General features: G+C 43.7%; 4 protein-coding genes across 5 annotated transcripts; 3 read left to right on the top strand and 1 right to left on the bottom strand.

The window, feature by feature from the left end:
* Positions 1–4,807: 4,807 nt before the first annotated feature.
* On the top strand, positions 4,808–10,098 carry LOC136434774 (hydroxysteroid 11-beta-dehydrogenase 1-like protein). The gene is made up of 6 exons (XM_066427819.1): positions 4,808–4,895; positions 5,478–5,608; positions 6,155–6,266; positions 6,963–7,181; positions 7,749–7,915; positions 9,922–10,098. Exons 1-6 carry the CDS (start codon positions 4,808–4,810, stop codon positions 10,096–10,098), a joined length of 894 nt encoding a protein of 297 aa, XP_066283916.1.
* A 335-nt stretch (positions 10,099–10,433) lies between these two features.
* Positions 10,434–15,569, top strand: LOC136434472 (hydroxysteroid 11-beta-dehydrogenase 1-like protein). Its single transcript, XM_066427284.1, has 6 exons — positions 10,434–10,629; positions 11,085–11,215; positions 11,390–11,501; positions 11,657–11,878; positions 12,493–12,659; positions 13,388–15,569. Exons 1-6 carry the CDS (start codon positions 10,542–10,544, stop codon positions 13,583–13,585), a joined length of 918 nt encoding a protein of 305 aa, XP_066283381.1. The 5' UTR covers positions 10,434–10,541; the 3' UTR covers positions 13,586–15,569.
* A 118-nt stretch (positions 15,570–15,687) lies between these two features.
* On the top strand, positions 15,688–19,070 carry LOC136434473 (hydroxysteroid 11-beta-dehydrogenase 1-like protein). The gene is made up of 5 exons (XM_066427286.1): positions 15,688–16,433; positions 16,575–16,686; positions 17,101–17,319; positions 17,831–17,997; positions 18,170–19,070. Exons 2-5 carry the CDS (start codon positions 16,632–16,634, stop codon positions 18,344–18,346), a joined length of 618 nt encoding a protein of 205 aa, XP_066283383.1. The 5' UTR covers positions 15,688–16,433; positions 16,575–16,631; the 3' UTR covers positions 18,347–19,070.
* A 100-nt stretch (positions 19,071–19,170) lies between these two features.
* LOC136434471 (uncharacterized) lies at positions 19,171–26,222 on the bottom strand. Of its 2 annotated transcripts, none has more exons than XM_066427283.1 (5): positions 25,953–26,222; positions 24,253–24,413; positions 20,884–23,572; positions 20,350–20,549; positions 19,171–20,003 (listed from the first exon to the last, which is right to left on the bottom strand). In XM_066427283.1, the coding sequence occupies exons 2-5, from the start codon at positions 24,397–24,399 to the stop codon at positions 19,881–19,883; spliced, it is 3,159 nt and encodes a 1,052-aa protein (XP_066283380.1). In that variant the 5' UTR covers positions 24,400–24,413; positions 25,953–26,222; the 3' UTR covers positions 19,171–19,880. The 2 variants fall into 2 exon arrangements, with proteins under 2 accessions (XP_066283380.1, XP_066283379.1); XM_066427282.1 differs by lacking the exon at positions 25,953–26,222 and adding an exon at positions 25,617–25,902.
* Positions 26,223–27,179: the final 957 nt, after the last annotated feature.

Raw genomic sequence — 27,179 nt, 5'->3', positions numbered from 1 at the left:
TGTTAATCAATTTGGACTTGGACTTCGAACCTACACGTTAAAATCAGTGGCACAGATTGGCAAAGCCGCGTGCGGAATGTACAAGTACATTAAGCCCCTGTCACATGTGTGCGTATATACAAGCCCGCATGAGTTGCGTATTAACACGTTTTTGGTTTACGTTAAGTTTGCAGCGGAAGAAGTGATTTCTTTGGTTTGATAACCAGACTGCAAAACGATGGGCCAAAGTAGAAAACAACTTCCTCCCCGCAAAATTTACTTAAACCAAAAACAGGTTACTGCGGAACTAATGCGCACTTGAATATACGCACAAGTGTGACAGGGCCATAATAAAACGCAATCGCCTATCTAACAAATACTAAAACTAGAGTACTAAGATGTCAAAGCGCGAATCGAGTAGTGGAGACAAAGGTCAACAAGGGTTCGAAGACCTCGTACCTCCATGAAACATTTAGAGATGTTTTGAATTTTATGCAATTGATTTCAGCATTTACATGAAGTATGCATGGTGATGTTAATCTTTAACTTACTTGTACATATCTTAAGTTTAAAAGTGCTATCATTTGCGACTAAGAAATTATGACATTTTCGTATTTATGATGCATATCAAGGCCTTATTACCTTCGCCAAGAAGGTTATGTTTTAGTAGCTATAATTCTATAATTCCGTAGTGGTAAATGGCAGGAATTTCATACTTGTAGCATTTCGAAGTTACGTGAAGGTGAACAACGTATAGACTATGTAAATTATGGCCTCATTTGCATGATTGGGGAAAATTCTAGAATAGATTCTAGAATATTGATAATAAGATAAGACTGTGATACTTTAGACAACTTCTTTTATTTGGGTGGAGAAGATGATCAGCTAATATAACTTATGCAAATGAGGACCTTATTTGCATAAGCAACGAAAACACCAACGATAAATCAGTCGTAGAGGTTGAGTATGAGGTATGAGGTTGTGGAACTCTAGTAGCACCTATGATATATCTATTTATGTTCCTTATGCCATACATTACATTATGGAACACACAGGAATTATTCAATATCCGCATAACTTATGAAGTCCTAGTTTGCATCATTTGCATTGAATTGTTTACATCTCTGTGTAAGTCAACAAATCATGAAAAACTGACATTTCTTTCTTTCTTAATTATCTTATTTGAGAGGCCTTAACAAAAATACCAGTGCGGTTTCATAACAATTGCTAGCATGTCCACGACAAAATCTACAAAAAAACGGAAGTTCTGCTGAAGTACGAAGGAAAGCCGTTAGGGGGCCCAATATGTCATTGATCGTCGTGTACCCAGCACCTACCCACATATCAAATACCATCACAATCCATCCAGAGGTTATTCTAAAATGGAGACCATGAATATCTGGAAACACAGACACACCGAAAACAATACCTGCAATCTCATGGAGTTAATTAGCAGTTTAGAGGATCCAGTTATCCTGAACTACTATCGTTGCGTTGTTGACTGTTGATGTCATATTCGTCAACAGAACACAGAGCCCAAGAAGTGGGGATCCATTTCACATAGAACCGCGACCTCATATCTCCATGAAGTATTCTGTTTATGCAAATGACTTACACATTTACATAATATATGCTTGGTCATGAACACCTTTAACCAACTTACACATGTCGCAATATTGACAGACCTATCATCTACCATTTAGATGAATTGTGGCGCTTTTGCATCAATTATGCAAATTATGTATTTATTTGCATAATTGATATCTCTTGATGTTCTACTTACCATAAACAACATATGTTACATGCATTTGAGTCATATTATGGAAAATACTGCAAATATAGATTTTACTCATTTATTATGCAAATCAAGTCCCAATTAGCATAATTTGCACTTCATTAAGCACATCATTAAGTACATGGAAAACCGTCGTTCCTTTGTTCAGTAATTCTCCTTAGAAGATTTTCACAATAGCGCCCCTGCAGTTCCAGAGCAAGCTGCAAGGGGGCTCAAACCTACACCACTTCTTTATTACATCACAAGCTATCAGCCACGCGAAAATCAAGACCATAGCACGTCCAGGTCAAAAGATACAAAAACGGAAGTTCTGCTGCAGTACCAAGGTCACCTACCAGGGGGCCCAAAATCAACCTTGACTTTCGGCTTCATAACACCTGCCCACATACCAGATATCATCGTAATCCATCAAGAGGTTCTTGAGTTATGCTGACTACAGTAATGCGGAAACACAAACACACACACACACACACACACACACACACACACACACACACACACACACACACACACACACACACACACACACACACATCCAGACACACCCAAAACTATATCTCCATTTTTGCGTTTCGGCGCATGCGCGCCGGAACGCATTGTCCTGGCTTTTACCTTCAAGCAAGGAGGCTTCAAGCAAGGACCAGGGAAGCTTGGTTCAACACTGTGTCGCAGATTTGCATGTGACACAGGACGGCGCAGATTTGCATGTGACACAGGACGGCGACCGCATGTAACTGCTACAACTGTTCGGAAATATCATTGCATTGTGGTTTCGGACTTTGATATCCTGAAAAATGACCATATTACATCTATTCCACAAGATTGCAGAAGAAAAAAAATGATTTCGTCAAGAAAACGACCAAAAATCGGCATAAATGATACCATATAGTAAGGTTATAGCATTACGTCCAGTGTGAATAGTTACGTTCCGCAGCTTGGCCGATCTGGCAACGCGAAGCTCTTCGGACCCAGAAGATCCGGGTTCGTCTCCGTGCATGGATTTTTTTTCTTTTTAGATATTGAATATCAAAAATATATATTGATATTATATTAATCTATCAATATCATATTTATGAATATCATTTTTTTTCATTAATAAATAAAGAAATATTTTATATTTGTTATTTTTAGATATTCATTTAATAGATACAAGCAGTGTTTCCGCCAGACCGCGACTGAGAGGCCGTCCACTTGGGGAGGGCCGTACCGCGAAAATTAATTGACCGTACCGCGAAAATTAATTGACCAGGAAAAGTAACTGAATGTTGTGATCAGAAAAGACTTTGTTAATTTTTCAAAATCAATTTGTTACGAAGGTCGCTTTAATACTGCTTCAATCGTCACAAAATGCGATCTATATAAAGTATACTAGTGACCAGAAGCGTCTGAAGTGTAAAGGGGTTTTCCCGCCCTGTGGTCACGTGACATCTTGCCGTCAACCAATCAGAGCACAGGATTTTATGACGCGGACCAATCAGCGCTTAAAACCTTGCATATCAATGAGCTTAAAAACATGGCGGACGGCCCGGGACGGGGCAGGTTGCGGCTCGACTTATGTGAACTCATAGCGAAAATTATGATTTATCTACGGTACATATGGAGAATTTTCACGGAAAAACACTCAAAGGAATATATATTGTGTCGAATACGGTCAGAAATGACGGCGAATCGCGGCAAATTACGACGTAGAGGCTGAAATGCACGGGCGAAATTCTTGTTTTGTTTACGTTTTTCTTGTTTGCTTCGATGACTTTCTTCGATTGAGTCTTGAAAAACGGGTTTTTAATGAGATCACCGTATGCCAAAGGCACCGACATCGATTCTTCGCAAGCTTAACAATAGCAACAAACAAAAGAGTGTGAATGTCCAACGATATAGAGCGTCCCCACGCCCGCAGTAACAAAGAAAAACAAAGAAATTATGCCGACCTCTCGTATTTTTTTCCCCGATTTCTCGGCATTTAGTTTGTCTTTTTTTTAAAGAGGACGGCCTATGTCTGAGTTCAGGCCGTCCAAAGCGACATAAGGCCGTCATTTGACGGGAAGACGCCCCTCTGGCGGAAACACTGTATACAAGGCCTTTGTCTTATGAACAGGACTTCATAGATTCCAAACCCGGCATTCGAATTTTTCTGTTCATTGTAATGGAAAATACCGTGCAGCGGCTCCTATGCGCGGTAAGATGATTCTTGCAAAACACTCGCCACTAAACTTCTATCCCCGATGTAAACAGAGGCTCTTGATGTTGTTTGCAAAACAGCGATTCTTTGTTACAGTAGCAAATGCTCCATTGTTCAGTATCGACTTTATTCAGACAACACGGACGTGGAAAGTGGCGCCCCTCGGCACAAAACTATGGGAATTTTCATGAATTTTAGCAAAATTACCCAGGAAAATAAGGAAGAAATGTTGTAAATGCGGAAACCAGAATAATACGGATGAGGTAGCTGTTGATTTGTTTGACATTTGGTAGTCATTTTAGATAGAACCTTAGCTGTTATGAACTTCTATTTCACTTAATTACCATAGTGCTGATGATTCAATGGTGCTTTTTCAAATTTTATGTTTTATTGCGTGCCATGTACATAATTACATTGATAGCTTTTATAATGAGCCTATTATACATTTTACAAATAAGTACAAGTTGTAGGCCAAGACCAGCTTTTTCAAAAGCACTTAAGTTAAGTGACGTAACTTCAAAATTGCTTTCCCCAATCTGCCTTTCTCTATTAAAACAGTACTCATTTCCCAAAATGACAATTTTTCTTATAGACTGAACAGCCCTTGAGTGACTTCCTCTGGCAGATTTTACTTCAAGTAAAGGGAAAAGACAATTCACACTTATAAACGTAGCCGAAACGCCAGCTTTTTTTAAAAGCTCTTGTTCAACTACATGTATGACAATGTTTAAAGGAGATCATTAAGAATTTCTAACTTTCACAGAAGACCGAGGATGTTTCATGGAGGTGCGAGGTCAATGGACTCTTGTTGACCTTTGTCTCCACTACATGATTCAAGGCCAAGTTAATTAAAAATGTCGCGTCGGGCGTGTGTTGGTCTGGCGGCGTTACTTGGAGCTGTTGCCGTCGGGATCTACTGGAACTACGATGGCTTCGATCCAGGTAAGCTTCAGGAGGACGGACGGGGGTCAATAATCTCCAAGCAGATGTAAGGATTTGGTTTACACCTTTCTAGTATTGCGGCCATTGAACTATCTCTTTTATAATCTTTATCTTCGTGCTTGCTTCAACATACAGTTGCAGGAATGGTTTAGCGTCTTGTGCGGGTTAATTTGGCGTGTTACTTGTTGCCTCAATGAAAAATTGAGGTAATATTTTGGCAGCGTTCGTTTGTGCGTGTGTGTTCTTGTGTCCTTTCGTCTTAAAAGCGAGACCCCGAGAAAGACTGAGTGGATTGTCTTGATATTTGGTAGGCGGGTAGGTTTCCGGCCCCTTGCTGACCTTTCACATTGCACGCTTCAACGCAGGGCTAACCCTTTGTAATAGGGCTAACCCTTTGTAATAGCCTTCGGCAAGTTGGGTAGCCCTGGCTGTACTTTTTTTCTACAGCCAAATATATCAATCAAATCAAATCAAACGCACAGGTTGAAAACAATGCCACGCCAGGTGTGAGTTAGTCTAACGGTGTTACTTGATGCTGTTTGCGCCGGAATCTACTGAAACTATGGTGTCTTTGAACCCCAGAGTCTCTGCGGGGGGCAACAGTCGTCATCACGGGCTGCAGTACCGGAATTGGCGAAGAGATGGCGTACCAGTACGCCCGGCTGGGAGCAAAGATCCTCATCACAGCCAGGAGGGAGAACAGGCTGAAGGAGGTGAGAAAATTTCTTGAATTTTTCAAACATTATAACTGTTTCGTTCCCAATGTACATGTATCTTTTTTTGCGAGTTGCTTGCTTATCTGTATGTTTGTTTGTTTGTATGTTTGTTTCGCATAACCGGTAAATCGCCTTTTGGCGGAACACACTAGTTGCGAAAGACATGTAAGGTGTAAGCCACTCACAGCCTAAAGAGCCCCTACCTTTTTTTTGATAAGTGCGATGGTGTATTTGACGTTCTCATGGTGTGGCTTGGGGTCTCCAGTTTTACATCCCATCCGAGATAACGTCCCTAACCGAAGCTATGTACTCATTTTTACCTGAGTCGAGCGATGAGATATGTAAAGAGTGCATTTCCCAAGGACACAACAATAGGGTCTTCTAGGGATTCGAACCCCAAACCTTACGATTCTTAGCCTTAAACCCTGACTACAATACCACCTTGCCACCGGATTATTACTACGTTGCTGTAAGAAAGTGAAAACTATTTCCTTAACGATATACTTCAACCTTAATTCTGTAACAAATTATATGTTTTCCCAGGTCGTAGCGAAGGCGAAGTCTCTGGGAGCCCAGGAGGCGCACTACGTGGCCGGGGACATGGGGAAGGCGGAGGACTGTGAGAGAACCATTCAAACAGCCAAGGAGAAATTCGGTAGGGAAAAAGTACAACGTGTTCATGCCTAACCAATAAGTAAGTAGATAAAGAAACAAAACGAACATTTATATGTTCAAAGTTTGAAAAAAAATTCGAACGAAATCACAGCATAATTGTCTCGTGTCAGGCCTGCCGCATGTATGTTTCAAGCACCTTGTGACGATTCTAATGAATCGTCGGTTCTTTGAAACATCAGGCGATACGAAATTAGGTCTCTGCAAACTACACTTAATCCACTGGTCGCACAAGCACCCTCCTTGGGGCCCATTCTCTGGTCAACTCCCTGTGTAACTGATACCCGAGCTCAAGGCCCTATACTCCCTGAGTTCTGGGACATACCATTCTCTGGTGTCGGGGGGTGACACCTATCATAACACACCAACCCTGGAGCATTGGCCTGCGTTCCGTCCTTCTTGCCGCGTCAGCGCTGGCTAGCCGTCAACCAAATCAGATACTCTCCATCCAGGAACCCGTTGTTGAAAGGAAAGTTACTAGCCAATCACGTCGCCTCTTACCGTCACGAGTCAACCGTGCTTGGCTGGTGAGCCTGGCGTGAGAGGATGGATCAGTATGAACAAGCATCGGGTCTGCCACGAGAAGATGCATAGAATCTGCTGTATGCATGTGAACGTCATATAACGAAGGCAGTTTCAGTATAATGAGCGTAACATCACTTTGATATTTTGAATCCAGGACAGTTAGACTACCTTGTGCTGAACCACATCGGGTCCAAACTCCCAAACACGATGGAGAAATTACTCTCAGGTACACATTGGGACCAGGACCCGGATATGGACTACCTTGTAGACTTCCTGAACGTGAACCTGGTCAGTTACGTCCGGCTGGCGTCCCTGGCCCTGCCTCTGTTGAAGGAGAGCAGCGGACACATCGTGGTGATCTCGTCCATCTTCGGTAAATCTACTTACAACACATTTAAGTTTGATTCAATTTCTTTCCCTTTCTTCGAGGACGAGGTAATCCTCGCAGAAATACCTGAATTACAGGGAAACCTGCTCTTGACTTTAATGCGGCATCGTGTGACGTAATGGTTGGAGTATTTGGCCTAGAATCAAGAAGTCCTGGGTTCAAACCCCTGACATGCCCGATGTTGTGCCCTTGGGGATGTCCTCACGTTTATCAGGTGAAAATGAGCACTTCGACTCGGGACGTCCCTCGGATAGGACGTTAATCGGAGGTCCCATGTTTAAGGAGGGCCACCCCTCGAGCACGTTTTAAAAAGCCCACAACGCTTATCGAAAAGAGAGTAGCCTAACAGTACCATGGCAGCAATTACTGCCGTACTGAGGTCACGAGAACGCTAAAAGGCTGCCATTGTACAGCCTTTTCGTGAGTCAAGCCCCGTCAATTGTAAAATCCCCGCAATTTAGCCGCTGGCTGCGAAGAAAGAGTAGTCAGTGGAGTGAGATTACCCACCCAATAACAATCATCTGTTGAACACCTTTTCTGTTCTTACCCCAGGTAAGGTACCATTGCCGACTGTATCCTACTACAGTGCTGCGAAGTTCGGACTGGACGGGTTCTTCAGCTCCCTCCGTGTGGAACTGATGAAGGCTCAGCAGGACGTGTCCGTTACTCTGGTGGTGCTAGGCGTCGTCAAGACCCAGGGCGTCTTGGCTTACCAAAAGGTTCGATAGAAAGACTAAACTTTTAACAGTGTAAGAAAACCTATACCTTACACATTTTCGGCTGTAAACTGCAGCCTTCTCAAGGTTACTAGTAGCTGCGTTATAGCTGTACACTCCGTCTAATCATTAAGACAACCTCTTCTAAACTCTGATTCAAATCAGCCATAGCTTACCTAAACCACATCATCTGGTAAAGAAAACCCACCAATTCCACGTGGGAAAGTGTCAGATTTTTTAAAGGTTGCATTCAGATTGAAAATTATGGCAGGTTGAAAATTAAAGGAACCCCTCTCTAACGACCATAATTGTTTTGTGACCGTAACCGGAAACACGTTATTATGTTTAGCCATACCTAGTATGGCTTAACATATTGTTTTTACTCAGGTTTCTTCTTCTCCTCCTCCTCCTCCTGTCAAATCTTCAAATGGATTCATCTCTGTCATTTTTATACCAAATGACCTGAAATTTGGTACAAAGGTAATGTAGGCAAAAACCAATGTGCGTTTTTTTTCCTTTTTTTGATATTGACCTTGAAAGTGATTTTATTGAGGTTTTTATGACCAATAAAGCATATCTTGGCCTCCTGGGCCCTGGTATTTCAACCGAATGACCTGAAATTTGCTGTATATGTGCCTTGAACAAATATTTAAAGGACTACATTCTCATTTTTGGCATACATATCTTCAAAACGATCTATTTGGGGCTTTCTTGACAATATTTGGCACTTCTGTCACTTTCAATACTACATATGACCTAAAGGTCAGTGACCCCAAGTGCCTTGCACCTGGCCTTGCATGCCTGTGAGCCTTGCGACCACCTGATTGGTCAATTGAATTAATCTAATTATCTTTCATTTCTGGCGCAGGTGTGCTAATATCCATGCCAAATATGGTATGGGAATTCCTAGGACATGTGATTACATGGCTTTGTTCACTCTTTTTTTGAACAAAGATACACATCTCCAGTTCCTATGTATTAAACCAAAATAATGTGAAATTTGACATGTGTCTGCCTTGGTTATGTACACAGGCCCTCATTCAAATGTTTGGCATACAGCCTTTCAAAACGATTTTTTAATCAAAGAATTGTATACTATTGAATCATGCATTCAAACAAAGGGGTGTCACATTTTTATATTTCACCCATACTATCGCTGAAATATGTTGTTTTTGGTCATTTCCTTCTTCTCCTGTCAAATCTTCATATATATCATTATGTATGCTATGGAAAACTTGATCTTTTTAATTCAATTTTGAACTGGGTTGATTATGCGCAAGAGTGTAATTTTCAGCGGATCTTTTTCGACTGGTCTAGTTTACATGGAGATGGCGCGGAATATCCCATTCTTGCAAGGGGAGGATTCTTTAATTATTTCTTTCAATTTTGAGCTGGAATGATTATGAAAAAGTCCATTTGTTAGCAGAAGTGTATTTGTTAATTAATAAGTGGATATGGTTTTGGACTGGTCCATATTGTGTTGAGGTGCTACTGGAAGACTTCATTCCTGTATGGAGAGACTGATAATTGTTTTTAAACTCAATTTTGGACTGGGGTGATCCATTCTTTTAGTGGAAGTATTTTAGAATGGTCAATTGTTATTTTGGGAGAGTCCATTTTTTGCATGGCGAGGAGTATGGCTAAACATGCTGTATTTGCTCGCAAATGTTGCCTTTCTAGTTTCAGTTAGGTCTTATAAATTACTCTCAGAACTTGTCTTATGTGCGTTTGGGTCTTATAACGTAATGAAAACTACCACGTCACAATACGATTTTCTCTAGCCTGGATGCCAGACCCCCAAATATTTCAGAGTTTGGGGGTCTGGCATCCAGGCTAGATTTTCTTAGTCTCCAACCAGACCCAATGGATTGCAAAGACCGTATCCAACTGGAAGAAGGAGCTTGTAATGGGTTGCGAAACGTACTTCCTCTGCCAGTTTGATACGGTCTTTATGCAACCTATAGATCTGCTTGGAGATTAAGATTTTCTCTTGAACTCGTTTGTTGCAGAACGAAGCGTTTCTGAAAGCTGCCGTTCCTGTTAACGAGACGGCCCTGGCCATCATCCAGGGAGGGGCGACCCGGGCCCGGGAGGTCTACCACCCCTTCCGCAGCACCTGGCCCTTCGCTACACTAAGGGCTCTGTGGCCGGGACTCATGGACAACATTGCTGTCAATGTGGACTAGGAAAAAATAAGACTTTCGAGTCAAATAAAGAAAACAGGGGAAGAGCTTGTTTGTCTTAAAGTTTGACATGTGTCTGTGCACATACACACAAGTAATACATGATTTTTTATCCGCAAATGATTTGACTTCCATTCTTGTGATATGTTTAAGTTAGTTAAATATTAACATCACTATGCATGAATTATATAAATGCAGAAATTAACTGCATAAACTTCAAAACACTCAAAATGTTTCATGGAGGTGCGGGGTCTCCGAACCCTTGTTGACCTTTGTCTGCAGAACTCGATTCGAACTTTGACATCTTAGTACCTTAGATTTAGTATTTGTTAGATAGGCGGTTGCGTTTTATTTTGTACTGGTACATTCCGCGGGCGGCTTTGCCGATCTCTGCCACCGATTTTAAGGTGAATAAAGTTCAAATTTCAAGTCAAAATTAATCAACGATGTGGCGCCTGGCGCGTGTTGGTTTGTCGGTGTTACTTGGTTCCGTTGCCGTCGGAATCTACTGGAACTACGATGGCTTCGATCCAGGTAAGCTTCAAGATCGATAATCTCAAAGCAGATGTAAGGATCTGGCGCATTCACAGTGTTTACACGTGTTTAAGCAACACATTTCTAGTTTTGCAGCCATCTGGCTTTCTCTTTTATGTTTGTATGCTTCAACGTCCAGTTGCAAGTAGTTGAACAGTTCGCGTCTGGCGCGGATGTTGCTTGTTACCCCCATGAAAAATTGAAGTTTTGGCAGCGACTCGTTTGTTTGTGAACTCTAGATGGTGTCTCCAAACTCTAGTTGAACTTTGTCTTCACTGCACGCTTAGTCTTACGGTGCTGCTCGGTGCTGTTTGCATCGGGATCTGAAACTATGGTGGCTTCGATCAAAGTACGCTTCGGGATTACGGGGTAGAGTGAACATAGCAACGTTCTCGGCACTTCTAAACCACCCTTCGATAAGAATTGACCTTTGATTTGTAAACGTCCAACCACAGAGTCTCTACGGGGGGCAAGCGTCGTCATTACGGGCTGCAGTTCCGGTATCGGCGAAGAGATGGCGTACCAGTACGCCCGGCTGGGAGCAAAGATCCTCATCACAGCCAGGAGGGAGAACAGGCTGAAGGAGGTGAGAAAATGTCCTTCTATTTCATCTATATTAGGAACAACTGTTTCTTTCTCTGTGTATTTTCTTTCAGTGAATGATCACAAATTTCATTTCAGAAAGTGAAAAATATTTCCTAAAGAAAGATTGCATACTTCAGCATTAATCAGAGAACGAAATTAAACAATATTTTTCAAGGTCGTAGCGAAGGCGAAGTCTCTGGGTGCCCAGGAGGCGCACTACGTGGCCGGGGACATGGGGAAGGCGGAGGACTGTGAGAGAACCATTCAAACAGCCAAGGAGAAATTCGGTAGGGCAAGAAGTACATGTTTCCAGTTCCCTTCTCATGCAAAAATTGACTGTTTCAAAATTGAAAAAGTATTCCAGGGTGAAAATTCTTCCGGTTGCATCTCCAGTTAAAATGGCCAATTGAAATATAATAAAGCCATGTATGTTTGAATCCAGGACGGTTAGACTACCTTGTGCTGAACCACGTCGGGTCCACCAGAGTTTCGAATGCGCCGGAGAGAATACTCTCAGGTCCGTCATGGGACGAGGACCCGGATGTGGACTTCTTTGTAGACTTCCTGAACGTGAACCTGGTCAGTTACGTCCGGCTGGCCTCCCTGGCCCTGCCTCTGCTGAAGGAGAGCAGCGGACACATCGTGGTGATTTCTTCCCTTGCTGGTAAAATTACTCACAACACACTTTTAGTTCAATTTAATGTACACGTACATACTTTTAGTTTGATTTGATGTGGATCTTTTTTTTCCTTCAATTCTATGATAAAGACATCGTCGAGGTATTCAATTTGAAAATACTTGAATTACAGGGGTATCTGATCTTTATTCTGATGTAGGAACATGTGGCATACTAGTTAGAATATTTAGCCCAGAATCAAGAAGTCATTGGTTCAAGTACATGACATTGCCGATGTTGCGCCCTTGGAAATTTCTTCACTTCACCCAGGTGAAAATGAGCTCCTAGCGTCGACTGGGGACATCCCTGGGATAGGACGTTAAATGGATGGCCCGTGTTTGAGGAGAGCCACACCTCGGCCACGTTAAAGAAGAGAGTAGCTCATCATTTTATAGTCTTATGGCCGCACTTGGGGCAATTATTGTCGTAATGAGGTCCGACAAAAACGCTGAAAGGCTGCCATTACACTTTTTACAACTGCAGACTTGTGAGTAAGCCCCGTCAATTGTAAACTCCTCGCACTTCCTGGCTGCGAAGAGAGAGTAGTCAGTCGTCCCACAATATGAATCATCTGTTGAACACCTTTTCTGTTCTTATGCCAGGAAAGGTGCCATTCCCGACCCAGACCTGCTACAGCGCTGCGAAGTTCGGTCTGGACGGGTTCTTCAGCTCCCTCCGTGTGGAACTGATGAAGGCTCAGCAGGACGTGTCCGTCACTCTGGTGGTGCTGGGCATCATCAAGACACAAGGCATCGTGGATTACCTAAAAGTAAGAACCAAGCAGATTTAGCAGTCGGGCTTGTTTTGAGTGTATCTTGTGGTGTTTTGTATGTTTATCTGGGGGTGGCAACTTTTTTACAGATACCCTCCTGCTGGCACATCTGTTGGACAACTTCTTTTACTTGTATTTGATACTCGGGCAAATTCCGGCCCTTTTGCAAGTAAGTGTGAAGTGTACGACGGGAGCCTGGTATTTGTAAATCGCCAGCTTCTTGTTTGTTTGTTTCTTTGAACCTTTGTTTATTTATGCGAAGGTAAGAGGTAAGGAACAGATACAATATAACACAGATACATAGTCATTTCAGTCCTAACTTTACCAACATATATCATTACACATATATGGTACAACATACAACATATAGTAGGGCGAAAGCTAGCACATGGTCTGTTTCAGTCCAATTCAAGTACATGTAACGTTAAGTCGTATTGAAGTGGCGTTCGAGTCTCGTTAGATCTTGTTACGTAACGCCGGGGGCGCTCTCTCTGCTACCTCACTGCGACCTAATCCTTGATTTCATAATTGAAATATCATACGGAATGTAAAAGTATTGCTGGAAAGACAGCAAAACGACCAAAACATAAAAAGATTCATTTTCCATCTATTGAATTCGTTGAGTGCACTGTTAAATTTGAGGTCACAGAGAGCGAGCAGCGAGAGCGCCATCCTAGTGGAATTGGGGCATAGCGACATCTACATCATACTGACCTGTGTTACAGCCTGAAGTGCTTGTGAAAGCTGCCGCTCCGGTTGACGACACGGCCCTGGCCATTATCCGGGGAGGGGCGACCCGGGCCCGGGAGGTCTACTACCCCGGCTCCTACACCTGGCCCGCCGCCATGCTCAGGGCTCTGCTGCCGCACTCATGGACTGCGTTCTTGTCAATGCCGATTAGGAAAAAAGAATTGCTTTTTTAGTGAAAGAAAGAAAACACTGGGTGGAAATAGGGTGGAAAGTTCTTGCTTAGGGCGCGGTCACAAACGTCGTTCGATCGTGGTACGATTGCTAACTAAAACATATTTTAGGACAGCCATGCATGTGACCTGCAAATTTCGGCTGTCTTTCTACAGAAAAGCCTGTGATATATCCTAATTGTCAGCGGTTGGTTTTGTCTCTGGTCACAGCCTGCTTCAAAATCCTATGACATCAAACATCGTACGACTATCGCACGGCGTATGTTACCGTGCCCTTCTCTTTTTGTTTGGTACATAACGGGGGGTGCCCAACCATCGGACGTTTTTTTTACGCGCTGGAACTCACGGCGCTCCATTGCTGGTTGCCAGAGAGTGGTCAGGTTTTAATGAATGAATTTTGAACACATTCATCTAAAGACCATACTTGGACAAGAAATGTATTCATACTGTTCATGGGCCCTTCATGCTCCACGTTACATGCGGAAGACGCTGTGAGACATTTTCACGAATGTACCTTCTGATTTAGTGCTACGCCAGATAGTGTGCCTAACTTAGTACGCTTTGGTAATTTTGCTCTCTTCGGAAGTTGGTGATGAAGTTAGGGAAATGTAAATAAGGCTTGAAGTCTGCTATATTCTAGCTTTCTTTTGACCGGAAAATTTTGACTGTGTGCACTTCTAACGTCATGTGAGAAGGGCTATATCTAGCGCATCCCAGCTCATGTTCCCACGGGAAATAGGCTACTACGCGGCCCGACGTACGTATTGAATGTGACCCGACTTACGAAATCATTACGAAAAAACGACACCGCTTACATCAACAATACTCAGTCTACTTATTGGGAATCATCTTCGCCATCTCTGTATTCAGTTTCCTTTTCATAGACGGTACCAATCACATGTTAGAGCGTAACAAAACTGTGCGTTGAATCGTTCCGCCGCCATCGCGGCCCAAAAAAATGGCGGGAAAACAACGTCGTCAGACGACAGCAATATTTACGTTGTTTTTCTTTGGCCGGTTTTCTTCTCAACAAACACTTAAAGACCCACATTTTTAGTGTTTTATGAAATTATTTTTCTTATGTGTATGATAGCTGTGTGACTTATGCATCTGCTTGGCACAGGTCGTATATTTAGGTGCCGGGCCGTCTAGCTACGCAGTGACCCTCTACTCAGCGTTGCCATCATTATTGTCAAAATACTACTTTTCGACAAAACAAGAAATGAATATGTACACATATGTTTTGAATGTAAATGACAATTATGTGCATGAACTTGGGTTATTTACCTTCCTTATCAGCATAGTCATTGGACACAAACACGGCGTACTTATGCAAAATAAGATCAGTAAAAAATCCGTGCGATGTTCGGGTGCGTGCGATGTTCGGGCGGCCCCCGTTATATATACATGTACACCCCTTCATGTATTAATTATGCACAGCATTTACTTGGCATGGCAATAATTAGAGGATCCTTTTTTTGTTCTAAACTATTATCGTTCCTTTGCAACCCTTGATGTTATCCATTTCCATAAAACTATGGTTATGTTTAAAGAAGATCACTTATAATTACCAACTTTCAAAGATGACCCAGGACACGCAACTTCGTTTTGTCCTACAATTATGTATTGTAACTATTGACATGTTCCTACACGTCCCAAACAATAACTGCATTTTAACGGAGGTAATTAGCAGGTTAGAGGATCCAGTTATCATTCTAAACTACTATCGTTGCGTTGTTGGCTGTTGATGTCATATTCATCAACAGAACACATAGCCCAAGAAGTGGAGATTCATTTCACTTAGAACTACATGTATGACTATGTTTAAACTTGTTAAAATTACAGGAGATCATTAAGATTTCTAACTTTCAAAGAAGACCGAGGATGTTTCATGGAGGTGCGAGGTCAATGGACTCTTGTTGACCTTTGCCCCGGCTACATGATTCAAGGCCAGGTTAATTAAATATGTCGCGGCTGGTGTGTTTTAGTTTGGGCGTGTTACTTGGTTCTATTGCCGTCGGGATCTACTGCAACTACGATGGCTTCGATCCAGGTAAGCTTCAGAAGGACGGCCTGGGGTCGATAATCTCCAAGCAGATGTAAGGATCTGGCTCATTTACAGTGTTTCACGCCTGTTTTGGAACATTTCTAGTGTAACAGTGGGGGGTCAAGCGCCTCCAACTGACCAGTCTAACTGGTCGCGACCTTTAGCCTAGTGGCTTTCTCTTTTATGTTTGCTTCAACGTCCAGTTGCAAGAACAGTTCGCGTTAGGCGTGGATGTTACTTGTTACCTCCATGAAAAAATGAAGCCTTCTATTTTTTTGTGTCCTTCCGTCTTTTAACACGAGAACTGGACAAGGACAGGGTGGATTGTCTCGATAATTGGTAGAACTATGACGTCACTGCACGCTTCAACGCACAAGTTAAAAGCAATGTCGCGCCCGTCGTAGATTTGTCTGACGGTGTTACTCGGTGCTTGTGTTTTGCTTGCTTGTTTGTTTGTTTGCTTGTTCGTTTGTTTCTTTTATATTTGCATGCCCAGTTTGTACTGCATACCTCGGTGTTCCTCGCGTCGGGATCTCTTGAAACTACGGTGGCTTTCTATCTTTATGCTTGAGAATCACGAAGTGGAGTTGCCATAGCGTACTACATTGCACAATTCTCGGCGCTTCTAGCCAACAATCGATTACAATTGACCTTTGTAAACATCCAACCACAGAGTCTCTGCGGGGGGCAACAGTCGTGATCACGGGCTGCAGTTCCGGTATCGGCGAAGAGATGGCGTACCAGTACGCTCGCCTTTGAGCAAAGATCCTCATCACAGCCAGGAGAGAGAACAGACTGAAGGAGGTTACAAGACGTTCCTCTATCTTATGTTTTAGGGATACCTCTCGAGTCTCTCTTTCCTAATGTGTCTTCTTTCCGAAAATTTGTTTCATTGTTTCTAATAATCGGACATTTGATGCTATAACGGGATTGATATTTTTCAAGGTCGTAGCGAAGGCGAGGTCGCTGGGAGCCCGGGAGGCGCACTACGTGGCCGGGGACATGGGGAAGGCGGAGGACTGCGAGAGAACCATTCAAACAGCCAAGGAGAAATTTGGTAGGGCAAAAAAGCACATGTTAAAAGTAAGAGAGAAATTCCGAACGAATATCCGTTAAAGGGCTAACAGAATCGTTCCTCATGTCAGGCAAGCCACTTGTATGTTTCAAGCACCTACCCTGGCGCACCGGCCTGCGTTCCGTCCTTCTTGCGCGTCAGCGCTGGTCAACCAATCAGATGTTCCCCTCCTGGATCCGGTTGTTCAAAGGAAAGCTACCAGCCAATCACGTCGCCACCTGCAGTCAAGAGGCAACCTTGATTGGCTAGTGGGCCTGACGTGGGATATCCGCAGCGGGTCTGCCACGAGAAGATGCATAGAATCTACCATATGCGAACTTCATACAATGATAGACAGTAACAGTATGAGAAACATAGCGCGAAGTTAACTTCATCTTTTGAATGTTTTAAATCCAGGACAGTTAGACTACCTTGTGCTGAACCATCTTGGGTCCAGTCTCCCAAACACGATGGAGAAAGTACTCTCAGGCACGCCCTGGGACGAGGACCCGGATGTGGACTACTTTGTAGACTTCCTGAACGTGAACCTGGTCAGTTACGTCCGGCTGGCCTCCCTGGCCCTGCCTCTGCTGAAGGAGAGCAACGGACACATCGTGGTCATTTCTTCCCTTTCCGGTAGAATTACTCACAACACACTTTATATGATTTGATGTGAATCTTTTTTCTGTCCTTTTCTTAACTTTGATAATGTACACGTCGCCGAGCATTATCCATGAGAAAATACATAACTACGGGGACGTCTGCTCTTAAATCCAATGCAGCATCGAGTGGCGTAATGGTTAGAGTATTTGTCTCAGAATCAGCTTCGAGCACGTAGCTCAAATAGGACGTTAATTGGAGGGAGGGTGCTTGATGATGGGATCCACAGCTCGAGCACGTTAAAGAACGCATAACTTATCGAAAAGAGACTAGCGCATAACCTTAAAGCCCTATGGCCGCACTTGCGGCATTTACTGTTGTATTGGGGTCACTAGACCGCTGAAAAGCTGCCACTACAAACCCTTGTGAATCAGCCCCATCAATTTTAAACTCCTCGCAATTCAACCGCAGCTGCGAAGAGAGAGTAGTCAGTTGGCCCACTCAATAACAATCATCTGTTGGATATCTTCTTCTGCTCTTACCCCAGGTAAGGTACCATTGCCGACTGTATCCTACTACAGCTCTGCGAAGTTCGGTCTAGACGGGTTCTTCAGCTCCCTCCGTGTGGAACTGATGAAGGCTCAGCAGGACGTGTCCGTCACTCTGGTGGTGCTGGGCATCATCAAGACCCAAGGCGTCATGGATTACCTAAAAGTACGATAGAAAGACTATCTTCCAACTTCCAACAGTGTAAAAAAACTACTTGGGGAGGTCGACACCAGCTGTTTCAGTTCTATTCAGGTAGCTCATGTTGAATTGGCGTTCGGGTCTCATTACGTCATGACACATAATTTTGAAGCTTTTCTCATCAACTTGTTTGTTGCAGCACGAGGCGTTTCTGAAAGCTGCCGTTCCTGTTAACGAGACGGCCCTGGCCATCATCCGGGGAGGGGCGACCCGGGCCCGGGAGGTCTACCAACCCTTCTACACCTGGCCCTTCGCCACACTCAGGGCTCTGTGGCCGGGAGTCTTGGACAACATTGCTGTTGATGTCGACAAGTAATATCGATTTTTCTAGTCAAAGAAAAAATAACTAGAGGAAAAGGGAAAGGGAACATTGTAGCATGTCTAGTCGTTTGGCATATTTGTATACATTTACACGTACAATATATGACATTTACTTGAATATTGACATGATAACACATTATAATATATTAGAGGAATTCCTTTATTATTCTAAGCTATTATCGTTACGTTGGTAACGTTTGCTGCCCCCTCCCCCCAAGTGTAAAGCATTCGTTGAACATCAAGCTAGGGCAATGTTTAAAAGAGAACACTAAACTTTAAAGAAGACCTCATTTTTTTCAATTCTGTAATAGACCATGCGCCTTTTTATTGAAAAATGAAGAGGGTTCAATACTGAGTAGCTTCCATGTGATCAATAATCACACAAATGATTAAACGGTGTTATGATCTGAACATAACTGACACAAACTATCTCTATCATGTCATCTGTAAAGCTGAGCCTTATCAAGCCGTTATCCGCGTACAAAACTGGCTCTGATTCAGCAAACATTCATTGTGCTCGTTGTGTTATCTTAATGACCTGCTTTAGACAATCGATAAAATTGGAAGGATAAGTTGTCAATGGAATTCCAATAAACGTTTCTAAGCAATAGTCTCAGTATTTTCATAAGATAAATGGAAAGATAATATTAAAAACAATGGGAGAAAGTGCGCCTCTTAAAATATCATTGAATACACGGAGAGAATCCATCCCCTCACAACAACATGTAAACAGATATACGATACCCTTATAGAAAAACAAGTTATACCACCCACTAGAGAAAACGAAATCATACGTAAAATTGGCAAAGACAACATCGAGAAAGTTTATACTACCGCCTTTATTGTCACTAAAGAAACCAATTTACAATATTTTCAGTACAAGATAATCCACCATTTTCTACCTACAAACAGCTGGTTAAAAAAACCAAATATAGTAAAAACTGACCGATGCAATAACTGTAAGGAAAAACATACTATAGTACATATTTTTGTGTATTGTAAAGAGGTTAAAATGTTCTGGAAGCAAATCTGTCTTTGGTGGAGGAGCTATGAAAAGAAAGATATAGAGCTAGACGAAAATTTGATTGTTTGTGGTGTATGCTACCGTCGTACGGCCAATGCCACACTTTTATATTATATTCTCTTGGCAAAATACTGTATATACCTATGTTATGTAAAAAACATGAAACCAAACTTTGTACTTTTTAAGAACAGGGTAAATAATAGTACAGAAATAGCCCCGTAAGGCGATACTGCCTGATCGCAATTACTTTTATGTATTATAATGTTATGTGATTGTTATGTGAATGTAATGTTATGCAAATGTTAATAAAGGTTGAAAAAAAATAAGATAAATGGCAAAATTATCATTGTCAGCCAACACTTACAGCTAAATTTGCAAAATGTAGGCGTGACAGGTCGTTCAGTGTAATATAATCAGCTGCTGCTGCGCCGCGTGCCTGCGAAGCTGGTGTGTTACATTGTACGCCGAAGGTCGGTTGTACCGGCTAAACAAATACAGATAAGATTTATTTGTCCCCATCGTGGCTCTGGCTTCTGTTGACGTTTGCCGCCATCACGGCTACAGCATCCAGGCGGCCAAGAAGCTCCAGACCTTCCGTGATCTTTCTCGCAGCTACGACTTTTTCAACCTAGTATTGGTACAAGGAAGTCTTTATTACATCAATGCGTCCAAAACTAGATGAGAGCATCTAGATGAGTACCATATCTCTGTATTGTAACAAAAATAATGTGTTCCTTTTCGTACCTTATTACTAGTAACTCATCGAGGTACTCAATGAATATCACAAAGCCAAAGACAAGGTTTGCAGAATACATTCATTATTTCACTCCTACTCTCCTATCTTATGTTATTCCATTCAGTTCGCAGGTTTAGGTAACCCTCATTTCAGGTGGATTGTAATCTTTGATTTGTGGTCAACTTATGATACAAGTAGAAATGAAGGAATAGACGGCGTTTTGCCTGTGAAGTCTAACCTTGGTTCCATAGTCGATGAGAAGCGCCATTGTTGGACTTTCCTTCCGCTGGAAGTTGAGGATCTCCGTCACACAGTAGCCCAGGTGGTCGGCCAGACCTTTCCAGTCGTTACCGAGAACTCGCGGGGGGTCCAGCAGGAGGGAGAGCTGCTGAATGTGGGAGAACTGCAGCGGGGGCTGGGGACGGGACTTCCGGATCACTGGGGAGGAAGTGTGACACATAATGAGATATGATACAATGTATATTGGAAAATCTTTGTAACGCAAAGTTGCTCTATTGCAGAAACATTGTTACCCAGCAAACTGATCCAAGCAACGTGTGAATTAAGATGAATTAGTAGTAATGCAATTTAGACAAGTATGAAAAAACAACGGGATTGATACTGTTTTGCTGGTTGCGTCCAAACATAACAACATTGGTGACCACCAAAAGATATGCGAACCTTTAAGAACCTTTTTCTGAGTCCTACACTATCTGTCACCAAGACGAGGAGAAGAATCCATTCTATCTGATGGCCCAGACACAGTCCATACCTGCAGTACCACTGATCCCAAATCGCTGTGCCACCGTCCCTGTGATTGCGCGTACCACCTGGTGCTCTCGGCCGCAGCACAGGAACGTCAGAGGATGGTCTTCATCCGGGAACATCTCTCCACTTCCCGCCAACTTCAGCACGTGGATTCTCTCTGGTTCGGAGTAGTCCGAGTGTGGTGCGGCGAAAGGACAGCAGACTCCGCTGGTGTAGGACATGTTCGGGAAATCCCGGCGTCGGATGGCTTCCAGGATGTCGTGCAGCATCCCCAGCAGATCGAAGGGGTTGCTGCCTGTCGCTGACGTCACGGTTATCTTGAGAACGTTTTGGTCAGGAGCCGGTCTCATCGGCTCTATGGTGAACCAGAAACGGTTGGCCATGTTGAAACACCCCACGTTTCGGAAGACGTGGGTCCGCGTGTGCGTTCTCTCTTCTACCTTACACAAAGCGAGGCACCTTGCCACGACTCTAGTGTACACCACGTCGGGGTTGAACGTCTCAAAGTCGATGTAAAAGACTTGGTCATCATCGCCGTGGTCTTCCGAAAGGCTTCGGTGCAGCTTCGGGTTGTACTCTGGCAGCCTGCTAGGTACCAGGTATGTTGTGTGCCCGGGGTCACAGTCGGCGTTCTCTCCCAAGGGACACAACATGTCGTAAGCCACAAGCAGCTTCAGCAGGACAGTAGGCTGGTCTATGTTGAGTTGGGAAACCGCGTTGTGGATGAAGTCGGCGCGAACGATCCCCTTCTTCTCGAGCAGAGTCAGGTGTTCGACATATTTGGGCATCCCAAAGTGAGTGGGTTGTGGGCAGGTTATCTTGGCCATGGCATCAACCAGAAGCTGGGGGTCCAGCACGACGTAGTGCTTTAAGGTGTCATCGTTTGCTTGGTACATGATGTCACCAGCTTTGTCGAAAGTCGTCAAAACGTCGTGGAATTCGTCTTCGTTCTCTAGACCAATTAGAGAACACTCCTGTCGTAGGTCTTCCAAAGACACGATGGGCTTTTCAATCTTCTTCGCGACTTCCAAGAACTTGAGCCATCTGATGGGGAGCTGTCTGCGCACGTAGTTGGCCTGCTGGGTCATGGTCCATATGGCGTCGCGCAGACAGATCATGTCCTCATCAACAGGCTTGGAGTTCTCGACAGGAAACAAGGGCGTGTTGTCGGCATTTAGAACAAGCAGCGACGAAAAGCCGGTTGATCTGTACAGGTGCTCGGCAAGAAACGTGGCGATCTCTTGTCTCTGGAGGGAAGTCACACTGTCTCGGTGCGTTCCCACGAGAAACACCGCGCAGTCCTCACTACTGGCGTGCGTCTTCACGGAATGAAGCCAAAACAGCAGGCGGTCCAGCGTTCTGTTCTGATTTCGGACAGCTTCGGCCATACTGAACACAAGTAGGTACACTGCCTCGTGTGCTAGGAAGATGTGGTGCATGCTGTAGTACTCCTCGTCACCTGCGAAGTCCATCAACGTCAGGTTTGTTGGGAAGGACTGCGCCCCCTTTTCTCTCTCACGCATGGACTCGTCGATCAGTGTCACGGGAATGCTCAGATAGTACTGGTAGTATTGGTAGCATTCTATAAGGAACAACACTAAAGCAGTGGAGACAGCAAAGTAAGAGATATTGTCAACAGGTGACAGGTGCCAGCCAAAGACGTGACCCAAACCAAGAGATATAAGCACGCCGCCAACGACCACAACGCAGGATTTGAGGTGATGATGACGGACCGGTACCATCGCAGCCCAGGCACGACCTGATTCTAACCCGAAGCAGGCCCCAAAAGCCGCACAAAAGCCACAGTACAGCATGAGGGCAGGTTCCGATATAAGATTGGAACTAATCAGAGAAATACTGAGGACGAAAAGGGACAAAAAGGTTTTACCAGACAACCGAAGGTACAAAGGAAGTCGGTGAGCAAGTAAACCCCAGTACTGATAAGTAATGATTCCAACCGAAAGTCCCATGGTAAACAGGGCGTTTAAAGTAACCATATCGATATCTGTTCCTAGCTCAGACAAAAACCAGGTCCAGGACAACTCTCGAACCTCCGACACCTGTGTAGGAGAACACATCAGACAGAGAACAACGCTCATCAGGGGCCGGCAACCAACACTCAAGGAAACCGCTAAGACAAAGCAAACAAATGAAAGGCACAAGCCAAGTAAAGGAAAACACGCAACCGGCCTAAAAACGATTACAAGCTCCTGCGACACGGTTTTCAGGACAAGTGGTGAAAGCAAGAAACTTCTGAAAGCAAGTGCCACCGCCATTCCTGTTCCCGTTCTGATTGCTGTCATCAGATCAGTCACACAGGCCATGAAGACTATGAGAGCAATCACAGAATAAGCATACCCTAGATTGAACATCAAGAAGACAGCGATGAAGTCAACCAATGGAAGAAAGCAGAAGAAAAGAACGTCAAGCGCGATGGATAAACACATCTTTCCCTCCTCTGTTCCTCGGATTTGATCTTGGCCTGTCATGCTGGCCGTGTACCAAGCCGCCCTCCTCTCGAACTCGGACCCAAAGCGTTGGTCCGGGCTGCGCCAGTGATGGTCGATGTCCTTGGTTTCCACCATCTTGGCTTGAATGCCCTCGGTTTTCTCCTGGTTGGGGTCGAAGGTTTCTCCTGTCAGACGTTTCTTCAGACTCGTCTTACCCTGCCGAGCATCTCCAAGGAACAGCACCTGTATGAAAAAGATTTAGATTGAGCCAAGCAATTGTTGTAGCAATTTTTGTGTGTCTTGTTCATGCTTGGCTCATGTTGAGCTAGTAGGCACAAATTTGCTGTCCGTTAATGCCCATGAAATACTTAATCTATGACCTACATGATTATAAAAAAGATTGTAGCAACAGCCAGGCCATTGAGACTCCCTGCATACTTGCTTAATCCCAGGTGATGACAGTGAATACTTTCATCTTCCAAAGAGCGTATGGAAATCACCTCAAACTTTAAACAGTATTTAAATTTCATGTTATTTTTCTTGGGAAGGACGGCAGAGTCACACATTCTTGAACGCGTTCCATAATCTAAGGAACAGGGAAACCCGACACATGTACAAATTACCACTTAGCAAGACCAAACGTCACAGTGACTCGTTTGTTATGAGGACTCTGAGAGACATTCAAAACCTAGTTTAAAGCTATATTCGTCTGTCCTCGTCCGTCCAAAGTAACTTTTAATGTATTTTAGCGTATGATAATTCTTTTAAATCTGGTCCATTGGAATGTTTTTAACATACTTCTGTAAGAAATCTAATGTAATTCAGGTGTGTCGTCAGACACACCTGCAATCTTGATTTCAGAATAAAGATTCATTGAGCTCTTCAATAGTGCTAGCTTGAAGTACAGTCGACATGCTCCTCACCTTTCCCCGGTTTATGGGAAGCTTGCCGTGGGTCCTGCCGTGCTGGTACGTGAGGAAGGTGGTCTTTATCTTGTCGTCATCAACATACATGCTGCCGGGAACTGGGGTGTCGTCTACCGCGCGGGACTTCCCCCACACTTTCCCCATGACGGACAGATGCGCTGCACATGAACATAGTGGGAGCTCGTTATCCTATTCTGTTGTTGTTGACGAGAACTAATGTATTCTGTGTGTGTTTAGTCATTTGTCTAACCTTCCTGACCACTTAGATGTCATAATGAAGGCATTGTTTAGCCCAAATTCGCACGCTCGCATCAGTTTTAGGGGTACAACAGGATAGCATCCACATAATCGAATAAACATGGCACAATGGGAACTCTTGAAGAGGTTCCGTATACGTTTCACTAGCTGCAAAGAGGAAGCCAGCTATATATAGTTTGTGCACGTGATGGTGAAACTGGCGTGTTTTGTCACGGAATGAAACAAGGTGTCAACATTTCAGATCCTAAAACTGGCGATATTGATAATACATTCCGATTTGATATCAATCGATCAATCGATCGATCAATCAATCAACTTCGGGCATATCTTTTATGCATAGTGGCGGTAGACTAGAAGTTTTTGGAGTCGACTCAGGGCTGTGGTGTCCGATATGGACAAACAATGCGCAGACGTGTCACAGATCTCACCGGGAAACAAGTACAATATGCAAGACCAAGTACTCATAACAAGTACCGTAGGTCACAATTCTTAATTTAACACCAACGTAGCGCCAAACTTTGATTTAACAATTCAAATAAGAGTAACACGAACGTTTTCCAGAACAATAACATATCCAATTAGTCAACATGCAACTTCAACAGACTTGGTAACGTCTGGTTTTGACTGAAAATAAGCAAACATATCACAACTTCCGGGTCCGTCTAGCACTGATAACTTCCTATCCGTCTTCTCTCCATTGGTCATACACGTTACCTCTACCGTAATGGTTGAACGAGCAATGTCTTAACAGAACAATGGCACATATGAATAGTCTGAAAAGTCAACACACAAGGTTAGAATATACGTACCTAGTAATGTCCCATTTTGGCTAGAGATAAGCACACATATCTCAAGGAAACAAGTCACAAGATTAAGTGCCTATAACAGCAGGGCCAGTTCTTAACCTATACGTACAAGCCAAACGTCAACTTGAAGGAGCAACATGTAAACAAATAACTACAATGACATATATTACGAGTCACACAACATCAACACATATAATATATACTTGGCAACGTGTAATTTTTACTAGCAATATGCAAACATATAACCCGGAAACAAGCGCAACAAGTTCCGCTCGTCATTTCTTAAGGTATACGTACCGGCCAAACGCCAACTTGAAAAAGCAATATGTAAACACTTTACGGGCACGTATGACAACACAACACACTTGCCAAGACCATTCTGGAAGGTAAAGTAGCTAGAGGGAGGAAACGGGGAAGGCCAAAGAAGACCTGGCTGGATAACATCAAGACATGGACTGGCCTGAACACAGCACAACTGATCACAGAGGCCGAGGACAGAACAAGATGGGCACGGATCATTGCGGCTGGCTGTCATGACGCCCTTACGACCATTGAGGTCATGGGTCATGAGTGAGTGAGTCACTGTACAGAACAATGACACATCTGACAGGTCAACACACGAGATAGATATACCTGGCCACGTCCGTAGACAGCACTACAAAGGCCACTCCATTCGGCTGCCACGACGAGACAGGAGACTGCTAACACGGAAGTTTCCCGACTGAATGTAAAAGAGGAACAAGATGGCTGTCCTGTTTACGGTAGATTCAACTACAATGACGTGTCCAAGTATTTTCCCTTGTGGTTGTGTCACAAACAATGCCTTGTTCAAGTGGGAAATTAGATTTAGCTGTACAGTATTAAACGTTGAGAGCTTTTGGACACAGGTATGGAGAGATTTGAGCGGGGATTGAAGATGATACTCCCTTCGTGTTTGCATCGGTCTAAAGCTTTAAAATATGAAGGTTCAACTTCAAGATTAGAGAACAGGGGTACCAACGACCTGGTTCAGGGACTAATGTCTCCAGTGATGAACAAAAAGACAGTTTCACGGTGGAACGTTTGGGTCATGTTTATTTTCATACACACGTGGTCTAGCTCTCCCCGTATTCTCCTCTGCTATCATGGACCCTTAGCGTATATCCCCCTCATCGTTGCTGATGTAGGTCAGAGAGATGGTAAAGTGTTTTCTCTATCACTACAAAATGATCCCCCAGAAGGGGCTGTACTGTTCGAGCGAGGCCTGAAGCTGACAGACCCGGATCCTACAGAGCCACAGTGGGATGACTGCGTCTCTGGCTCTCTACGTTGTACGTCGTCTGGCTACATCTTCGTGGTCTTGTTCTGTCTGGCTTGTGTAAACTACATGACCACAATGATGTGATAGTGTCTCAGCCTCTACCAGGCTCCAGTGGCTAGAAAGAGTGGAACATGACCAAAAAGAAAGATAACATGCCAGAGGAGTTGGCATATTTGCTTCGCTAATTTCCACTCTTGCACGCATGGTAACGGACTTTTTCCTGACTTTTGCACCTGACTTCGGCCAATGTGCACTCTTCTATGATCCCCCTTGGATGACCATCTTTACTCCCGGCCGCGCCGGCCCCCTGGCAAGTTGTCTATTTAGCCAATGTCCACTTTCACAGCCATCTCTGGAGCCTGGTAGAGGCTAATAGTCTCTACCAGACTAACTACGCCAGATATATATTGATAATTTGCCAGGGGAATTTGGCTATCGTTTGTGTTGGAGAATGTATGTATTTGCATGCGCAGTTCACTCACCTGGACAATTATTCACCCTACATGTATATTTGCCAAAGTCTACAATCCATAACCTCTAAGGCAGAGGGAGGCTAATGA

Source organism: Branchiostoma lanceolatum, chromosome 5, assembly GCF_035083965.1.
Source record: "Branchiostoma lanceolatum isolate klBraLanc5 chromosome 5, klBraLanc5.hap2, whole genome shotgun sequence".
NCBI lineage: Eukaryota > Metazoa > Chordata > Leptocardii > Amphioxiformes > Branchiostomatidae > Branchiostoma > Branchiostoma lanceolatum.
The sequence above is the reverse complement of the archived record's forward strand: the minus strand, read 5'-3'. Positions and strand labels throughout refer to the sequence as shown.

Excerpts from the sequence above, each read along its gene's own strand:
- LOC136434774 (XM_066427819.1), top strand. The coding sequence starts at position 4,808 with ATGTCGCGTCGGGCGTGTGTTGGTCTGGCGGCGTTACTTGGAGCTGTT. Across the intron at positions 4,896-5,477 it reads CTACGATGGCTTCGATCCAG|AGTCTCTGCGGGGGGCAACA; the intron begins GTAAGCTTCAGG and ends TTTGAACCCCAG. Across the intron at positions 5,609-6,154 it reads GGGAGAACAGGCTGAAGGAG|GTCGTAGCGAAGGCGAAGTC; the intron begins GTGAGAAAATTT and ends ATGTTTTCCCAG.
- LOC136434472 (XM_066427284.1), top strand. The coding sequence starts at position 10,542 with ATGTGGCGCCTGGCGCGTGTTGGTTTGTCGGTGTTACTTGGTTCCGTT. Across the intron at positions 10,630-11,084 it reads CTACGATGGCTTCGATCCAG|AGTCTCTACGGGGGGCAAGC; the intron begins GTAAGCTTCAAG and ends GTCCAACCACAG. Across the intron at positions 11,216-11,389 it reads GGGAGAACAGGCTGAAGGAG|GTCGTAGCGAAGGCGAAGTC; the intron begins GTGAGAAAATGT and ends ATATTTTTCAAG.
- LOC136434473 (XM_066427286.1), top strand. The coding sequence starts at position 16,632 with ATGGGGAAGGCGGAGGACTGCGAGAGAACCATTCAAACAGCCAAGGAG. Across the intron at positions 16,687-17,100 it reads AACAGCCAAGGAGAAATTTG|GACAGTTAGACTACCTTGTG; the intron begins GTAGGGCAAAAA and ends TTTTAAATCCAG. Across the intron at positions 17,998-18,169 it reads GCGTCATGGATTACCTAAAA|CACGAGGCGTTTCTGAAAGC; the intron begins GTACGATAGAAA and ends TGTTTGTTGCAG.
- LOC136434471 (XM_066427282.1), bottom strand. The coding sequence starts at position 25,887 with ATGACCCATGACCTCAATGGTCGTAAGGGCGTCATGACAGCCAGCCGC. Across the intron at positions 23,573-24,252 it reads TTCCCATAAACCGGGGAAAG|GTGCTGTTCCTTGGAGATGC; the intron begins GTGAGGAGCATG and ends TTTTTCATACAG. Across the intron at positions 20,004-20,349 it reads TCATCGACTATGGAACCAAG|GTTGAAAAAGTCGTAGCTGC; the intron begins GTTAGACTTCAC and ends TACCAATACTAG.